Below are 19,194 nucleotides of genomic sequence, written 5' to 3' on the forward strand. Positions count from 1 at the left end.
ATGATTCTCAACGCAATGTGCTTCCCCCTTTGGTGCTTTGTATAACTAGATACTTCGTGAAGAGTCAATAGAAAGGCTTCCATTTCCCCTCCTCCCCCCCCAAAAAAACTTTCCCACTCAATCTCCCCAAAGGTAATTGCTCTTTTCTAGTATCGTTTTTTTTAGGAATATCTTGTTGATTTGAAACCAGAGGACTCTAGGATAAACTGTAAAAATAAATTTTAATGCTAGTTCCTGAAGTCAGAGTCAGGTCTGGGTATCATGTACAAAATGCAGATTACTAGATTGTCAGAGGCCCTCATACTAAAACATAAATTATGTTGTACCAACGCAGGTTACGAAATAACTGAAGACCAGAACGTGGACATGTAGTTGCTGAAAGGATGCTGGGGCAAGGAAAGTACAAAATTTTCTCGGTTTATGCAAATGCTAGTTTACCTTGGATCGTGCATATAATTTATTTGGTCACATTCTAGCCCTCACAGTTTTTTTTTTTGAGAAAATGCAAAAGGCTTGCGTTTCTTTGTACTGAAAAGAAAGAGAGTTCGTTACAGCCTCCTAGGAGGAATCATTACAGGCATGAATCAGTGTACGTCCCAGGTTTGAGGGAGAATGGCATGCAGGCCACGGGCTCCAGCCGTTGCCCAGAGTTTGGCTTCGTCTTTGATCCGGGCGGTCAGGGTATTGGTCGACGGGGTTGCGCCGTTGAACACGCAGTCGTTGCGATGCTTCCAGGTCATCCAAGGGATCAGCAGGGTTGCGGTGGCAAGGCCTTTCTTCATGGGTTGCGGTGTGTTTCGCCGCGCCGAGCTCCACCATTCTGATAGAGATCCCTCGGTGGAGGGCACGCTGCATGTCAAGCGCAGCCAGGACAGTATCTCTTGCCATACTTGCTTGGAGAAGGGGCATTCTAGCATTAGGCGTTGGATTGATTCAGGCGCTTGGTCGCAAAGCGGGCAGCGAGGGGGGTGCGGCAGTCCGCGACGAGCAAAGCGGTCGGCCGTCCAGCAACATCCTAACTGGGCAAGCCAGTGGAAGAATCTCACACGCGGGGGTGCCCAGCTCTTCCAGGTAAGCTTCCAAGCAGGGCAAGAGGTCGAGCCATGGAAGGTGGCGAGGTAGGCGGACTGGGCTGTGTAGGTACCTGCCGCGCTCCACTTCTAGAGCAGGCGATCCGGCTCGGCAGTGAGAGTGGTGTGCTCGATCGCCTGCCAAGTGAGCAGGTATTGGCCAATCTCGCGGATGCCAAGGCTGCCCTGAATGTCCGAAGCCCATTGGTGTGCATGCAGTCCGTCCGCCACCGTCCTGCTCTTGCGGCGATGTTTGGGGATGAGGGCATGCAGCTGTGGCGCAAGCTCCGAGATGGCGCGCCCGTTGAGCCAACGGTCCTCCCAGAACAGCGCGCGCTGGCTGTCGCCGAGGAGCATGGTGGTGGATGCGAAGAAGAAAGCGGGCTCCACAGCAGTGAATTGGAGGTCGAGGTCAGACCCATGCCCTGGTGTCGTCCGTGCGGGCGAACCACAGCCATCTAGTGCGCAAGGCCAAGCCCGTGCGCTCCAGGTCGTGCACCCCGAGTCCTCCGAGCCGGGTCGGGCGGCAGACGCGCTGCCAGTTGACGTGACAGTTGCCGCCGTTCGCCTCGGCGCGGCCAGCCCAAAGGAATCCTCGCTGGATTTTTTCGAGGAGTTTGAGGATCTTTTTCGGCGGCGCGAGCACCAGAAGTTGGTGAATGGGGATCGCAATTTTTTCGAGGAGCTTGAGGATCTTTTTCGGCGGCGGCGTGCCATTTTTAACCTAGAGTTTGCATACTGCTCTCCATAAAGTTCATTGAGAGATTTCATTTATGCCGCTCAGCATGCATTGAATACTCCCCACTGTCCTTTATAAACAGAGCCATCCATCCAGATCTTGTCGGCAACTCTAAGAAAATACTTATTAAAAAGAGGAAAAAGGAGTATTGGCAATCTAGAGCCAAAAGAGAAAAAAGAAAAGGAAAAAAGAGTGAGCTGGTAAGAAAAAAAAAAGAGTGCTGACAATAAAATTTTAAGAGGTTCTGATATTTTGTTAAGTGGGAGGAGTCAACTAGCGCATACTTCCATATCCTTGCCCACTTCTCCTGATATATCCGTATCCAATAACGATGGGAGATCACTATTTCTAGAGATCACCTTGTGTTGTGCCTCTCAGATAGGGATGAAAACAGAGCGGAAACGGACGGAACTGAGTACTATCATATTTGTTTTCATATTTTTTTGTAGAAGTGGAAACGAATACAGAAACCCCGGAAATGAATACGAAAACAGATACTACCGGAAACGGACACGGAGCAAATACAAAGCGGATACGGAAACAGAAATAGGCATTGACCGGAACTTAAAAACCCCTTGAATCATAGAGAAATACACACAAAAATAAACAAATTTAATGAGTTGTTAACACGGCTACAAAATAATCTCATTATGTTAGCAACTTTGCGTAGTATTGTAGTAGTACCGGACAATTATGTATAGGGTCAAGCTGAGTACATGTGTGGTAGTAGAAGTTGGGCCTTAGATCCATTCTACTAATTGTGTCATTGTGTTCTCTTTGGTGTTTGGGCTACAAAGCAGCTATAGGTTTATAGTAAAAACAGAAATTCTATATTCACGGAAACGGAAAGTTCCATTTCCATGCATGTTCCACCGGAAAACATCGTTCCGTTTTTGTTTCCGTTTCCGCATAAAAAAAAATCCATTTCCACTTCCGTTTTGCAAATTTCCGTTTCCGTTTTCATATTTCCTCTCCGTTTCCATTTTTTCTCCGGAAAAACGGAAAGTTTCCACTCCATTTTCATCCCTACTCTTAGATAATTCTTTTCCTTTTTGCACACTTTCCCATCAATCTTCCTGTGACTGGAATGACAAGGCTTCATTATACTACCTCCGTTTCAGTTTACAAGTCTTACACGTATATCTAGGTTGCCAATTTTATCACCCTAATATAAACTATATAACACAAAAATTATACCTTTTGAAAGTAAAAACTCCAAAGTTTATGTTGGTATATTTTTTGTAATATATGACTTGTATTAGGTTGGTCAAATTGACGATCTAGGGGTACGTGCACGCCCTGTAAACTGAGAGAGAGGTAGTACTAGTTTTGGATGCTTATTTAACTTTGCAATAACTGAAATTAAGATTTGCTTACTCCATTTACCCCACCAAACCACACATAAGCCTCCACATATGCATATATATTGTAGTGGTAGGAGATCAGGCCAACAGCCAGTGATGAGCCACTATACATGTCACAGAGAATTCTAGATCATGACGAGTAACTCCACACTGAAAAGCTCACTCTTGGGACAACTTTGAGCACTAGTGCTTATTAATGGGGATCAAATTCAAGCAATGTGACTTGGTGTTTAAACAAATCAAACGGTGCATGGCTGTGAGGGCATTAGGATGCGACCATGTGAAATTTTTGCATTATCTATTGTAAGCTTGCAGGTTAACAAAGCTCGAGAACAACCAAATACCCTTCTTCGTCTGCTCCGCTTCGTGCATTATCCTATCGAAAGTGTTCCAAGTTCCAATTCATGGTAGTGGAGGCCACACAACCAAGTTTCCAGAATCATAGGAGAAAGAATGGTCGAATCATATTGATGAGAATTCCTCCTAAACTGATGAGAATTCCTCCTAAACCGCCAGTCAGCCGCAGGTTAAGATAGGGGTTTTATTTGATGAGCTTGTTCCCTACTGCAAGTCAGCAGCAGGCCCTGTAGTTTTAGTCGATAAATTTGAGCCGTACAATCTTTCATCTCGCGTCAATTAGAGATCTGTCAAACTAATATTTGTAATCGAAGAGTGAATTTCACTATTTATCATATCTGTCTTCATATCCATAATGTGTTGCTAGTCTGCAAAGATGATTCAGTGTCATTTTTCCCCCTTGTGATGAGACAAAAATCTGCCCAAGCAACACCAGCTACGGCAGAGGGGGAACATCGACTCTCGTCAACAGTTTCGTTTCTAAGCATAGAAGATTTCACTTAGTGGTGGGCCCGTCAACAAACATTTCACTTAGTGGGGGGCCCGTCAACAAACACTGCGGGCACCCTCTCCATCCCTAGCCCTGGCCTTGGGTTCACAAAGTACAGGGTTGGGGCTTCAGGAAGTGTAACACTCGAGAGATCAAAGAGACCTCATGTGCACCTGCACCTGATGACCTTGTAGCACGTCGAACCTTATACACCTTACGGCTTGGCATCTTATGAAAGGGAAGGAATGGGATATTAGAAAATGGCTGTGAGAAAATGCTTTTCTCCCAAGTGTATGAATTCTCCGGGAACCATGAAATGCCAGTGACCATAGAGAAATAATAACAGATGTACATGATTTGCTAGACGAATTGCTACGCTAAAGCAAGCACGGGTAACAGTTGACTAAAAGATACGTCAAACGTTGCTAATCATAAAACTATTGTTGCTCTGGCAATTGCCACCTCCCGACTATTGTTGCCTTGGACTTGAGCGTCGGCGAGGCTCCCTCTACGCCTCCCCCCGCGGTGTCCATGGCCGGTGTCGCAGGGTGTTCGGCGAAATGGCCAAAGGTTACTTTTATCTCTTTTTCCTTGTCCTTTTCTTTTTTCTACAATGATATGAAAATATAGTTGAGATTCATATTTCATGCAAAAGGGGGTGTGAACTAGCAAAAGAAATTAAGTTTAGATGATCCGCTAGTTCACAGCCTCCTAATAAACAGAATTTTCTTGGGAGCCTCCCAATAAGTTGTTTTTGGGGGGTAAGTATTGGGGATGTGATAGAGATGCTCTGAAGTGGTTTGGTACCTTATGCAAAAGATGCGTTACAAAAAGAAGTTATATAATGATGGAAATCAAAGGATTTGTTCATTACTTTTAGGCTACCAAGAAACATCACGGACAAATACAATATCAGGATTTCTGGCTGATCACAAACGTCGACTGACATAAGGGATTTTAATGTGGACATTATTGGGAAGCTACTGATGAATCGGGAAGTTGGAATTCCAGTGCTCTCTGAATGTCTAATAATAGGAGACACATGACAAAACAATATCCTTATTTATGGCACTTGCGTAAAACATCGAAGTGTAAATATCGGTGGAAATAGATATTTATTTACCACCAATACTGCAGCTGTTAGATGCACGGTCTCACAATAAAACCCTGTAATTATCCTAGTTCTTCTTTGGGTATTCTCTTGCACCAAATATGGTTGATCCAACCCTGACATTTGTGCTGCCCATTTCAATCTGCATAAACGCACACAAAATAAAAGTACATGTCATTAGACATTATATTCAGTTTGTATATCTCTGAGTTATCTTCTTGTAACATGTTCCTTACCGCCTGCTCAAAATCAGCAGACATGCCCATTGACAGCTCGCACTGCTCTTCTGGTATTCCAAGTTCATCGCATACCTCCTTCCGGCAACTAGTCAATGCCTAAGCATTCAGCAAGCAGCACAAATTAGCCCTATGAAGCATATCAGTCCAATTAAGTTTGTGCTTCAGAATATACCTTGAAATTCTCTGGAGTTGAGGAGTAATCAAGCATTCCAATTGTCATCAAACCAGAAAATACAAGATTTGGGCAGCTTGACTTGACATGTTTTGCTAATCCCACACACCCTGAGGGATCTACTCCAAATTTTGCTGCAAAATAGTAACAGGGTCTGAGGACCACATATCTTCAGCCTAGCAATCCTCGGACAGGTATAATATGCCGTCATCTAGCAAAGCTCATTACTAACAAACACCTAACAGTAGCTACAAACAATGTGCTGCGTACCAGTGCTCAGAACTAAAGACACAGGTTCTCATATTGAGAAATTGCGTATCAAGCCAGCATGTTCACAACTGTATTAAAGAAGAGAACTAGAGTACCCACATTCTTCTCCACTTGTGTTAACTTGGACCAAGACCTTAAGAGGTTTTCTCCCCAAATCAGCTACCACCCGATCAAGACGATTTGCGATCTGAAAAAAGAAACAAATATTAGATTCAACCTCGTTGCAGATGCACAATCGAGAATCTGGTCTTGCAACAAGATGAATGGAGAGAGACAAGCTTTGCATTTTTATTGAGAGAAAAAAAACCCAGAAAGATGCCAACACATTTCAAGGCCTAGTGGCGCAATAAAATATTATTATGGAAAATACGATAAGAATAAAGCTAAGCCTGGAAAACATACTTTTTCTTGACTAGGCAAAAATATACCCTTAAGAAGGCAACATAAACTAGAACAAAATTGCAGTCGAATAAACCACAAGACAACATAAACTGTTCATATACCTTCTCGTCGTCTACGCTCTCAACCATGTCAAGACTTGGTACACCAGCTGTAGGTTAAGAAGAATAAAATTAGCTCAATAGTGAGCAATAAAGTAGAGAAGATATCAGGTATGAACTTGTGTACAGAAGTGAACACATATATTAAGTAAAATAGGAATATCTCTAACTTTTTATAGATGAAACATGAGCTCTGTCATTCATTAATGAAGAAACAGTTTACAAACAGAGATCGCACACCGCAATACGAAACGAAACCAGCCAATTATTCTAGAATAAAGTAACTAGTACTTAACCATCTCTTGAGCCAAGACACCAGACTCAAGCATTTGTCAACACCAAGCCACATTATTCTGTAAATACTCCTAATTTATTGCATATGTTACCTATCTAAAACCTTATTTAGGACAAATCATACAGGGCAAGATAAAAATAAGTGGTGTGAGTAATATATAACTATTTAAGAGCGGCAAACCTAAGCAACTGAAAATCGAAAGTTAAGAAGACTTGTATCTGCCAGAATATCCAAACAAGAATGAAGACACTAACCTAGCAGGGCTTTGGCTTTGTTGCTCTGCAGGTTCCCAATGAAGTGCCACTCAATATCCTCTGGAAGCTGCAACAAGAAGAACACTTGCTCAGACAACTCAATGACTGAAAAGAATTAGGTCACTGATTTTACGGACTATGAAACATAGTTCTCAAGCCCTGCACTACCATGCAAGTATAGCAATTTAACTGTTTGGAATATTTCCGAAATCATTAAGAGTGGAAAACTTTCAATTGCTGGGAAAATATGGCCAAATCTTCGAATATTGGTTGGTTATATGAAGTAATGTCTGATGTTCGGCATACACCTCTATACGGGATATGTTTGTACCCTCTGGTGCGAACCAAGCTTCCTGCATAACATTGCCAGAAGATAGCGGGTGCGAACCAAGCTTCCTGCGTAACATTGACAGAGGATAGCAAACAAAGCGAACATGGACATTCGGATGGTCTTTATATATTTGGGGCCTATTTGAATCACAGGAATTTTGTAGGATTTCAATCCTTATAAATTCTCCTCCAAAGGTGGTTATTTGTTTTTTAGGACCATAAACCTTAGAATTTCTCCCACGGATCACATAGTACAGGATTCCAATAGAATATCTACATTGAATTTAACCAGTTGGCAAAATTCCTATTGCTCATCAATTCATATGTTTTCTGGCATGGCCTAATTCATCTGTGGTGTACAGGGCGTACGAATAATGAGCACCTATTGAAACCCCAGCTCAAATGCTAACTGAACATAGGTGATAACTCTGGAATGAAATCACTAAGCGACTTGTTCTCCATTCACGTTCCAAATCAGCAGTTCATTCACGCGGCCAGAAAGGGGGATAAAAATTTCGAGCTTCTCAGCTGGGGGTACAACCTGGGGGGCCTTGTCGATGAGCTCCTGGACGTAGTTCTCGCCGAAGCAGCGGTGGCCGGCGTCGTACACGCCGCGGATGACGCCCACGGGCTTCGTCTTGCTCACGGCCACCACGCGCACCGACTCCGGCGCGCGCCCCGCCCGCGCCGCCGCCTGCTGCGCGCGCGACAGCACCGACCGGAGCGCCGCGGCCGCGCCCTCCACCGCCGCCACGGACGCCATCGCCGGCGCCGCTGATCCGCCGCCCTCCTCCGTGGCCGCTGCCGCCGTCGCCGTGGTTGGTGGGAGCCGCCTATATGTGTTACAGTCGTGTGTGGCTCCTCGTGTGGTTAACCTTTTTTCCCCTGATCTATTTTTGAGGAAATGAGAGCTCCAGGTTGGAATTCTGGACGGTTCGCTCATTTCTTTTTCTTTTTCGTTTTGAAATAAATATCTACCAATTTAATATACAAGTGTCTCGTATTTTTCCACCGTTGCATGTATCACTGGATTGTCCGTAAGAAAATGGTGTAACTCTAGGTGCTTAGCAGATGCTGGGCTAAGCTTAAAAGTCAATTTTAATTAGTTCATTTAAACTGTACCCATTTGTACTGCGAATGATACAGTTTGAGATGCGAGGACACAGAAAACTGATTTGCCCATCAGCAGTTCATGTTTTCGACACGAATATTCATTGAACAAATTCTATAAACTAACACCTATAGTTCCAAAACTCAAAATTATTATTCATCACAAAAGACTCCTAGATTCGTAACAAATACTTTCAAACGTCTTACATTATGAGACGGAGGGAGTAGTATTCACGGGCATAAATCTTTGTTTGAATACTTCGATATCTAACAACCACATTATGTCCTACTAGTTCTTTTCAGCAGTAGATTATGAGAATGTGTACACGGAATCACTTGTGTGCAGAATCCCCGAGAAGCTACAGTCCGATTCTTTCGACAAACCTTCCATTCCATACAACACGGAGATGCGCACTGATCATGCATTCATGCTTACTCATATACAACATCCGAACATGAGCTCATGTTAACCCCAGGGTGAAAACAAGTTAGATATTCCCACACTAATCAGAAAAAAAAACAGGAAACTCACACATCAATTTAGCAGAAGAAAAGTACTACCTCCGTCTCAAATTATAAGACGGTTTGTTAGGCTATTTTAGCCTACCAAAACATCTGATAATTTGGAACAGAGGAAGTAATTATTTAAGAATCAAGGCACTGGAGATGATGATGGACTAATTACTGCGCATAACATACTACATGACCATATGATTAGATATATCTATGGTCGCTTTGTTAAAAGGAATAAAAGATCATCATCTACCATATCAACAAAAGTATTCTCTCTATTCCAGAACATAAGGTTTTTTTAAGTCAAACTTTTCTATATTTGACCAAGTTTTTCGAATAAAATGTCGATATCCCAAATTAACATCATTAGACCCATCATTAAATATTTTCTCATATTTTATTTATTTGGTATTGTAGGTTCTGTAAACTTGGTCAGACATAGACAGGTTTGACTTCTAAAAAACTTAACACACATTATCTTTTGGAACGGAGGAGTAATAAAAAAACAAAAATGCCCCAGAATAAAATCATATCAATGATGTAATTTCAAAATATCACGGTTATTGACCACACCCAGGCATGCATGAGCATGATACTAGATGACAAGCCAATATGGCCAGTTCTTGAGGAGGTCGTTTGCAACTCTAACTGGCAAAGTAATAGTATGATCGATCTCCAGGTCACAAATGGCAGATGGTACGGAGAGATGGAGATAGTTTATTTTCTTTGGGACTAAAAGTGGACATAGATAAATCCGAATCCCATAGTCAATTTACGCCCAGTGCTTACTTGGGATTTACATAAGACTCGACAGTAAGGACGGTCTGTGCAATGGTGCAGAAAAGCACAATAACACCAGCCAACGCTGCGACAACCAACCATGGATTGCTCAAATGGTTGTGCCTCAGCCACGCAACCCACCTGTGCAGACGGTTTTGATAATATGCCTCCAGGGCTAAACACATGTGATTTAGGTAATAGTTCCCATAGAAATCGAAGACAACACCTTTTGTCAGCCTGGTAAAGAGCTGCGATACATCTCTGTCGCTGCGCATATGATGTGCGATGACCCCCTTTCGAGCCAGCAGTGCTATATCATCTGGCATGCTCATCAGCTTAGCCAGGAAGATAATGTAAGCAGTCACATCATTTCCGACTTGCGGACATGTTTGCTCTAGTGCAATGAAGTTTCTGAAAAGGACACTGGTTTGGTCATCCACAAACAAGAAGGGGAATTCCAGGATACCATTTCTGAGTTTTATATCCAGGAGTGAATGGGGATTATGCTCAGAATATGTTCTCCTCTTAAACTCAATGCCAGCTTCATGATACTGTGTTGCTCGGCGCCATCGATTAGGAAAATGGTCATCCTGCGACAAACCTAAATGGCTGAGATAACCCTGTCCCAGCTGAAGGAACTGATGAATGTAGTGTTGCGCTGTGAGCTCCTTGTGCTCTTGCTCGTTAGAACTGGGTCTGAAATACATATGACACAGGTGAAGCAAATGATCAAAATCTATTGGGCGACTGGATTCTCGTATTGCTGTTGGATAGAATGGCAGGGTCATTTCTATAAATCTAGCAACACCTGATTTACACGTTGGTGTCATCTTGTTTGAACTTACTACCTCATATATTGCCTCAACTATGAAAAAGGGAATTTGGTTCTCCAGCAAGAGTAGATCATGTATAACAAAGATATCATACCACTGTCCGATCTGTCTAGTGTTATCCTGATATACACATTGCTCTGTTTGATGGTCACTGATTTCCAAACATAACTCGATCTCAGGCACTGTATTTTCTTCTACTACAATGTTTATTATGTCATTCTGGTTCCTGGTGTTTATTTGTTGAATATCAATTCTCTCTGTTAAGTTTGGCTGTCCAGAAGTCATTTCTTCCTCAACTATTTCGGCATGTGATGAACTAGCCGTGGCTCTTTGGGGTCCAGCACTTATAAATTCATTGAGTCCTCCGAGTGAAACAAGGACAAAACATCCATCAAGCAAGAGAGTCTGCAAGAACTTCCTCTTATTCATTTTAATATCCCCAGAATAACACATCCTTGCTCTTTTCTCTAGTCTGTTTATGATGGTCAAGTAATCTTTCAGACCCTTCTCACAATTCAACTTAAGGATGTAGTCCAAGCGGTTCCATTTTTCACTCTCCATAGAAGAAAGTGCTGAAGATCCATTGTTATAAGGGCCAATTGACAACATTATTGGGTCATAAGAATTTCTATCTATCATACGAATGTGCGGATGTATTCTTGGTATCAAGCAGAATTCAGAACCACTGTCATAATCAATATGTGATGAAATACAGCTTATCAGCTCACTCTTCATTGAATTACCCAGTTCCTCTATCTCTACGTCAGGCATAATGTGCTCCACTTTGGCCATTTCTTGTCTTCAGCTACTGGGTCACATACGAAAGAAAAAGAACATCAGTGATGACACTTGTGGCCCAATAAAAAACTCTAGCACAGGGGTTTGTGTGCTGATAATCATAATTGAAAGGCTCTCAACTCCATTATCTGAAACAAGAGTAGTTTGAAGGAAAAATTGACTAAAATAACGTCTATGACAACTGTGGCCCCAGTGCTAGATACTACTAGATACCAGATACCAGTTATTATATATTGGTGTAACTAGAAAATACTATATTCGAATTCTAACTTGTTCTTTAAGAGTGTACTCCTTTCTATATTGCCATTTAGTACTTAACATTAAACTCAAGAGTTCACTTTTACCTTATATAGATGTTAAGAAACTCCAACACACATCCCGTTTTATGTATATTAACTCTAACACAGTTCAAAAACCATCCTCCCCGATCATGGAAGGGCGGCAAGTTGCAAGCCCTTCCCAAACTCACTTCTCATGGCCCATGGCTGGTGAAGAAAGATGAATCAGGAAAAAGGAGGGTATGAAAGGAAGAGTACGATCATTTCATAAGGGTAACAAAATAATATAAATTGAATTTTTTGGCTGCCGTCACCATTGGTGGCATCGTAATAGTGGCACCAACTTGACGTTCTCCTCTTCTAATACAAAATATATGCACTTAGGTGTGGAGTTTGAAGAAAAAATAGTAATTGATATTTGCAAATAATCAATGGAATGTTCAACGTCTTCACACTCTGTTGATCCTAATAATGAAGAAAACGCTGGTGGGTACAACAAGACAGCCAATGTACATTGCAAATAGTTAAAGGAACAAAATTCCAGGATTGTGATACTAATTCTTTCGAAAGGTATGATGATAAAGATAATGTGTCATTGATGAGGATTACACTGGTCCTGACGCCTCTTGTACACGTGTGTCCAAGAGTTTGTGTGTGTGGTGGTGGGCGGCATTATATTAAGCCATCGGATGTATCAGCGAAGGTGAACAACAATGAAATTAGCCAAAGGATGTTCACCATTTTTATGCCAGCCAGCTTCTTCCTAACCCCACATTTCCCTCCCTCCCATTCCCAAATTCCCTTCTTCGCAATTTCAATCATTTCATCGCAGAATAACAGCAAATGGTACCCTGGGAACTTTGCTGAAGGTAGGAAAGAATGACGTACCGGGGACAAGAGTTCCGTTGGCCGCAGCAGGAAATGCGAATGCTGCGTGGGCGCCTATATCCAACAGGAAAGTTTATCGGGAAGAGGGAGGTGGCAGAGATCATCAGGATGTTGACCAGATATGTGATCCTGAGATGGAGACCGGTGACGCCGCCTCTCTAGAACGGGTTCGCCGCCCCTCACCACTACTTCTTGTAGACAGAGGCTGGGGGCGACGGTGGCCCCGCGCTGTGCAGCGGCGGAGGAGGATAATTGCCGACTGAAGCGGATCGGGACCGGGGACAAGGAGGCGGGACGGCCAAGCCGCTGCGGAGCACTCTGAGGCTGCGTGTTAACAAATGACAGTTCGGACTATAGACATTGAGAGCATGGATACTGTTAGATGTCTATAGCCCTTTTCGGTTCATTCCCATTGTATAAGAGGTCTCTTACACTTTGCCATACACATGTATATGTACTGGCCTTTGGCCCTTCTGTGAAATCAGTTGCTCACTTATCCAACATGGTATCAGTTGCCAGGTTCCTCTTTCTCTCCCGCACGCTGCAGCTTGGTGCCGAGCTTCCCCGTCGCCGGCCATCTCCTTCCTCGCTGCCGGCCACCTTCTCCACGCCCGGCCACCCCTGCCCGTGCCCGCCGAGCTCACCCGCTCCCAGGCCACGACCTCCCCGCCCGGCTGCGCCCAGGCCTCGCCCTGGTCGCGCCCCTCGCCCCTGCCGCGTCCTGGCCCCGCCCCAGCCGCGCTTTAGGCCGCGCCCCGGCCGCGTCCAGGCCTTGCCCTCCCCAGGCTGCGCCCCAACCGCGTCTCTGGTTGCCCAGGCCGGCTCCTTTGCATCTAGCTGCAGCTGCCGCTGCTTCCTCTACTACTGCGCGTCTCTGGTTGCCCAGGCCGCCTCCTTTGCATCTAGCTGCAGCTGCCGCTGCTTCCTCTGCTGCTGCAGGTGCGGCCCAGGGCCGGCGCTCCTCTAGGCCTCCCGATTCCCCACTCGGTGCTACCGTGAGTTTCTCCGCCCCGATCCAGATCGGGAAGCATTGGCCAAAAAAACAGAGAGGAGAAAAACAGAGTTCCCTCATGTCTTCTTCGGGCTATGTTGCAGTTCCTAGGTGCTTCGTGATCTTCGATGGCATCAACTATGCTGAGTTTGTGGGGTTCATGCGCATCCATATGCGTGGCCTTCTTCTGTGGGGTGTTTTTTCTGGCGAGGTCCCCTGCCCGCCATGCCCTGTTGCGCCCGTGGCCCCAATCCCACCGGTGCCGCCGGTACTTGCTGCTGAGGCCTCTCAGGCTGACCGGGATGCCGCCAAGGCCCTTGATGATGCTGCAGTTGATACTTATGATCAGCAGGTATCTTCTTAATCCGATGCTCTTTCGGTGTACCGCGATGACCTCTGTGCTTACACTCAGTGGTGCAATGATGATGCTCGTGCTGCTGCTGTTCTCACTGCCAGTGTCCTCCCTCGGTTTGCTTCAGAGTTCATGGGACTTGGCACAGTTGTAGCGATGTGGGCTTATCTTTGTCAGCGCTATCAGCCCTCTGGTGATGCTCTCTACCTATCTGTGGTGCGTCAGGAGCACGCCCTTCAGCAAGGTGATTCCTCTGTTGATGAGTTCTATTCACAGTGCTCTGCCATCTGGCGTCAGCTTGACTCTCTTCGGACAGTTGTCTGTAGCACCTATCGTTGCTGTCAGACTACTCGGTCTGATCTGGAGTTTCAGCGGGTCCATGAGTTCTTATCTCGTCTCCGCTCTGAGTTTGAGCTGCGACGTGCTCACTTGCTTGCTCGTGGCCGTGTTCCTATCTCGGAGGTGCTTGCTGAGCTTCGTGCTGAAGAGACCCGCCTTCGCTCCGCTGGTTTGCTGGTGGTCCCGTCTATGTTGGCTGCTCAGGCTCTTGTGTCATCAGCTCGGCTCACCGCTCCACCGCTCCTTCCCACACCTTCCGGGGGGGGGGGGGTCGGTCGCCCTGCTTATACTGAGAGGGGCACGTCGCGCTGTGACACCGTCTGTGGTTACTACTCCCGGCCAGGTCACCCAGAGTTTGATTGTCGCGAGAAGAAGCGAGATCAGAGGCGCTCCAGCGGGACTCCCGTGTCTTCCTCGACTCCGTCACTCACTGACCAGGACATTGTTCGCCTCAAGCGTCTTCTTGCTTCCTCGGGCTCCTCGTCGACTAGCTCTGCTGCTGCCGTGACTGCATCCTCTTCCTCACCATCACCGGCATCTACACAGTCAGGTACATCCTCGTGGGTTCTGGATTCTGGAGCCTCTTTTCATATGTCTTTTGATTCTTCCGCGTTGTCTTCTCTCCGACCTCTTGATTCGCCTGATAATGTTCGTACTGCCGATGGCACATCTCTTCCTGTTGCTAGTCGTGGTATTCTTTCCACTCCCTCCTTTTCTGTTCCGAGTGTTTCACATGTTCTTCATATTACCATGAATCTTTTTTCCGCTGCCCAACTTACTGATTCTGGTTGTCGTGTCATTCTTGACACCGACTCTTGCTCCATTCAGGATCGTCGCACCAAGGCTTTGGTTGGTGCTGGCCCTCGGTGCCGTGAGTCTGAGGGCGTTTGGGAGGTTGACTGGCTTTGTGTTCCTTCCGCTGCCACCAATTCTGCCAGCTCTCATGCTCTTGCTGCCTCTTCGTCTGCGTCCTTCCAGCAGTGGCATCATCGCCTTGGTCACATCTGTGGCTCTCGCTTATCTTCTTTAGTTCGTCAGGGCCTCTTAGGGTCTATATCTGGAGATGTCTTCTTACATTGTAATGGTTGCAGACTTGGCAAACAGACTCAGATACCTTATCCTACCAGTGAGTCTGTATCTCATCGTCCTTTTGACTTAGTTCATTCTGATGTCTGGGGTCCTACTCCCTTTGATTCGAAAGGTGGTCATCGCTATTATGTTTTGTTTATTGATGATTTCTCTCGCTACACTTGGCTCTACTTCATAAAATCTCGTAGCGAGATTCTCCCTATATACAAACGTTTTGCTGCAATGGTTCACACCCAGTTTGCCACACCCATTCGCACTTTTCGTGCTAACTCCGCTGGAGAGTATATCTCTCAGCTATTGCGCGGTTTTCTCGCGGAACAGGGTACTCTTGCCCAGTTCTCGTGTCCTGGTGCTCATACTCAGAATGGCGTTGCCGAACGAAAGCATCGTCATTTGCTTGAGACGGCTTGTGCGCTGATGATTGCCGCTTCCCTTCCCCCCATTTTTGGGCTGAGGCTGTTTTCGCATCCAGCTATCTCATCAACATTAAGCCCTCGTCTGCTCTGCAGGGTGGTATTCCTATGGAGTGTCTCACTGGTCGCTCTCCTGACTATTCTGCTCTTCGTATATTTGGCTGCGTGTGCTATGTTCTTCTTGCCCCCCGAGAACGCACCAAACTGACTGCTCAGTCGGTTGAGTGTGTTTTCCTTGGCTATAGTGATGAGCACAAGGGATATCGATGTTGGGATCATGTGGGTCGTCGCTTGCGCATCTCGCGTGATGTGACTTTTTACGAGTCTCGTTCTTACTACCCACGTTCTTGTTCCTTGATTTTCTCGGTGGCCGGCCTCTCTTTCCTTCTCCTTCCCGATACACCCTGCTATGTGCCTCATGTTGGGGAACGTAGCAGAAATTCAAAATTTTCCTACATGTCACCAAGATCTATCTATGGAGAAACCAGCAACGAGGGGAAGGAGAGTGCATCTACATACCCTTGTAGATCGCTACGCGGAAGCGTTCAAGTGAACGGGGTTGATGGAGTCGTACTCGTCGTGATTCAAATCACCGATGATCCTAGTGCCGAACGGACGGCACCTCCGTGTTCAACACACGTACAGCCCGGTGACGTCTCCTATGCCTTGATCCAGTAAGGGGAGAAGGAGAGGTTGGGGAAGACTCCATCCAGCAGCAGCACGACGGCGTGGTGGTGGTGGAGGAGCGTAGTACTCTACCAGGGCTTCGCCAAGCACCGCGAGATATGAGGAGAAAGAGAGGTAGGGCTGCGCCAGGGAGAGGTCAAGAACTCATGTGTGTTGGGCAGCCCAAACCTCAAGTATATATAGGGGGAGGGGAGGGGTTGCACCCCCACCTAGGGTTCCCTCCCTAGGGGTGGCGGCAGCCCCCAGATCCCATCTGGGTGGCGGCCACAAGGGGGAGAGGGGGAGGCGCACCTGGGGTGGGCCTTAGGGCCCATCTGCCCTAGGGTTTGCCCCCTTCCCTCTTGGAGGCGCCATGGGCCCTTGTGGGGGGGGCACCAGCCCACCTGGGGCTGGTCCCCTCCCACACATGGCCCATGTAGCCCTCCAGGGACTTGTGGCCCCACTTGGTGGACCCCCGGGACCCTCCCGGTGGTCCCGGTACGTTATCGATAAACCCCGAAACTTTTTCGGCGACCAAAACAGGACTTCCCATATATAAATCTTTACCTCCGGACCATTCCGGAACTCCTCGTGACGTCCGAGATCTCATCCGGGACTCCGAACAATATTCGGTAACCATGGATATATATTCCCTATAACCCTAGCGTCATCGAACCTTAAGTGTGTAGACCCTACGGGTTCGGGAAACATGCAGACATGACCGAGATAACTCTCTGGTCAATAACCAACAGCGGGATCTGGATACCCATGTTGGCTCCCACATGCTCCACGATGATCTCATCAGATGAACCATGATGTCATGGACTTAATCAATCCCGTATACAATTCCCTTTGTCTAGCGGTACGATACTTGCCCGAGATTCGATCGTCGGTATCCCGATACCTTGTTCAATCTCGTTACCGGCAAGTCTCTTTACTCATTCCATAACACATCATCCCGTGATCAACTCCTTGATCACATTGTGCACATTATGATGATGTCCTACCGAGTGGGCCCAGAGATACCTCTCCGTTTACACGGAGTGACAAATCCCAGTCTCGATTCGTGCCAACCCAACAGACACTTTCGAAGATACCTGTAGTGTACCTTTATAGCCACCCAGTTACGTTGTGACGTTTGGCACACCCAAAGCACTCCTACGGTATCCGGGAGTTGCACAATCTCATGGTCTAAGGAAATGATACTTGACATTAGAAAAGCTTTAGCATAAGAACTACATGATCTTGTGCTAGGCTTAGGATTGGGTCTTGCCCATCACATCATTCTCCTAATGATGTGATCCCGTTATCAATGACATCCAATGTCCATGGTCAGGAAACCGTAACCATCTATTGATCAACGAGCTAGTCAACTAGAGGCTTACTAGGGACATGGTGTTGTCTATGTATCCACACATGTATCTGAGTTTCCCATCAATACAATTGTAGCATGGATAATAAACGATTATCATGAACAAGGAAATATAATAATAATCAATTTATTATTGCCTATAGGGCATATTTCCAACAGTCTCCCACTTGCACTAGAGTCGATAATCCAGTTCACATCGATATGTGATTAACACTCAAGGTCACATCCCCATGTGACTAACACCCAAAGAGTTTACTAGAGTCAATAATCTAGTTCACATTACCATGTGATTAACACTCGATGAGTTCTGGGTTTGATCATGTTATGCTTGTGAGAGATGTTATAATCAACAGGTTTGAATCTTTCAGATCCGTGTGTGCTTTACAAATCTCTATGTCATCTCCTAGATGCAGCTACCACGTTCTATTTGGAGCTATTCCAAATAACTGTTCTACTATACGAATCCAGTTTACTACTCAGAATAATCTGGATTAGTGTCAAAGTTTGCATCGGCGTAACCCTTTACGACGAACTCTTTTACCACCTCCATAATCGAGAAAATTCCTTAGTCCACTAGTTACTAAGGATAACTTTGACCGCGGTCCTGTGATCCATTCTTGGATCACTCTTGTACCCCTTGACTGACTCATGGCAAGGCACACTTCAGGTGCGGCACACAGCATAGCATACTGTAGAGAGCCTATGACAAAAGCATAGGGCACGACATTCATCCTTCCTCTTTCTTCTGCCGTGGTCGAGCTTTAAGTCTTAACTTCATACCTTATAACTCAGGCAAGAACTCCTTCTTTGACTGATCCATCTTGAACACCTTCAAGATCATGTCAAGGTATGTGCTCATTTGAAAGTACCATTAAGCGTTTTGATCTATCCTTATAGATCTTGATGCTCAATGTTCAAGTAGCTTAATCCAGGCTTTCCATTGAAAAACACTTTTCAAATAACTCTGCATGCTTTCCAGAAATTCTACAACATTTCCGATCAACAATATGTTAACAACATATACTCATCAGAAATTCTATAGTGCTCCCACTCACTTCTTTGGAAATACAAGTTTCTCATAAACTTTGTATACACCCAAAACTTTGATCATCTCATCAAAGCATACATTCCAACTCCGAGATGCTTACTCCAGTCCTTAGAAGGATTACTGGAGCTTTGCATACTTGTTAGCATCTTTCAGGATTGAAAAAACCTTCTAGTTGTATCACATACAACCTTTCCTCAAAAATCGTCGAGGAAACAATGTTTTGACATCCTATCTGCAAGATTTCATAAATAATGCAGTAATTGCTAATATAATTCCAACAGACTCTTAGCATCGCTACGAGTGACAAAGTCTCATTGTAGTCAACTCCTTGAACTTGTCGGAAAACATCTTAACGACAAGTCGAGCTTTCTTAATGGTGATACTTGCCATCATTGTCCGTCTTCCTTTTAAAAATCCATCTGTACTCAACAGCCTTATGACCATCGAGCCGTTCCGCCAAAGTCTACACTTTATTTTCATATATGGATCCTCTCTCAGATTTTATGGCCTCGAGCCATTTATCGGAATCCGGG

The 19,194-nt window shown here is 45.4% G+C and overlaps 2 protein-coding genes across 3 annotated transcripts; both read right to left on the reverse strand.

Moving 5' to 3' along the window:
• Window positions 1-4,865: 4,865 nt before the first annotated feature.
• Window positions 4,866-8,074, reverse strand: LOC123191234 (pyridoxal phosphate homeostasis protein). Its single transcript, XM_044604051.1, has 7 exons — window positions 7,733-8,074; window positions 6,862-6,928; window positions 6,316-6,362; window positions 5,912-5,999; window positions 5,543-5,676; window positions 5,368-5,466; window positions 4,866-5,273 (listed from the first exon to the last, which is right to left on the reverse strand). The coding sequence occupies exons 1-7, from the start codon at window positions 7,952-7,954 to the stop codon at window positions 5,199-5,201; spliced, it is 732 nt and encodes a 243-aa protein (XP_044459986.1). The 5' UTR covers window positions 7,955-8,074; the 3' UTR covers window positions 4,866-5,198.
• Window positions 8,075-9,515: 1,441 nt separating this feature from the next.
• On the reverse strand, window positions 9,516-12,722 carry LOC123099026 (UPF0481 protein At3g47200). 2 transcript variants are annotated; one of them, XM_044521245.1, is made up of 2 exons: window positions 12,392-12,722; window positions 9,516-11,232 (listed from the first exon to the last, which is right to left on the reverse strand). In XM_044521245.1, the coding sequence occupies exon 2, from the start codon at window positions 11,217-11,219 to the stop codon at window positions 9,600-9,602; it is 1,620 nt and encodes a 539-aa protein (XP_044377180.1). In that variant the 5' UTR covers window positions 11,220-11,232; window positions 12,392-12,722; the 3' UTR covers window positions 9,516-9,599. The 2 variants fall into 2 exon arrangements, with proteins under 2 accessions (XP_044377180.1, XP_044377104.1); XM_044521169.1 differs by having other exon boundaries at window positions 9,516-11,235.
• Between the last annotated feature and the right edge of the window lie 6,472 nt (window positions 12,723-19,194).

The sequence above is a fragment of the Triticum aestivum genome, chromosome 1A, assembly GCF_018294505.1.
Source record: "Triticum aestivum cultivar Chinese Spring chromosome 1A, IWGSC CS RefSeq v2.1, whole genome shotgun sequence".
Classification (NCBI taxonomy): Eukaryota; Viridiplantae; Streptophyta; class Magnoliopsida; order Poales; family Poaceae; genus Triticum; species Triticum aestivum.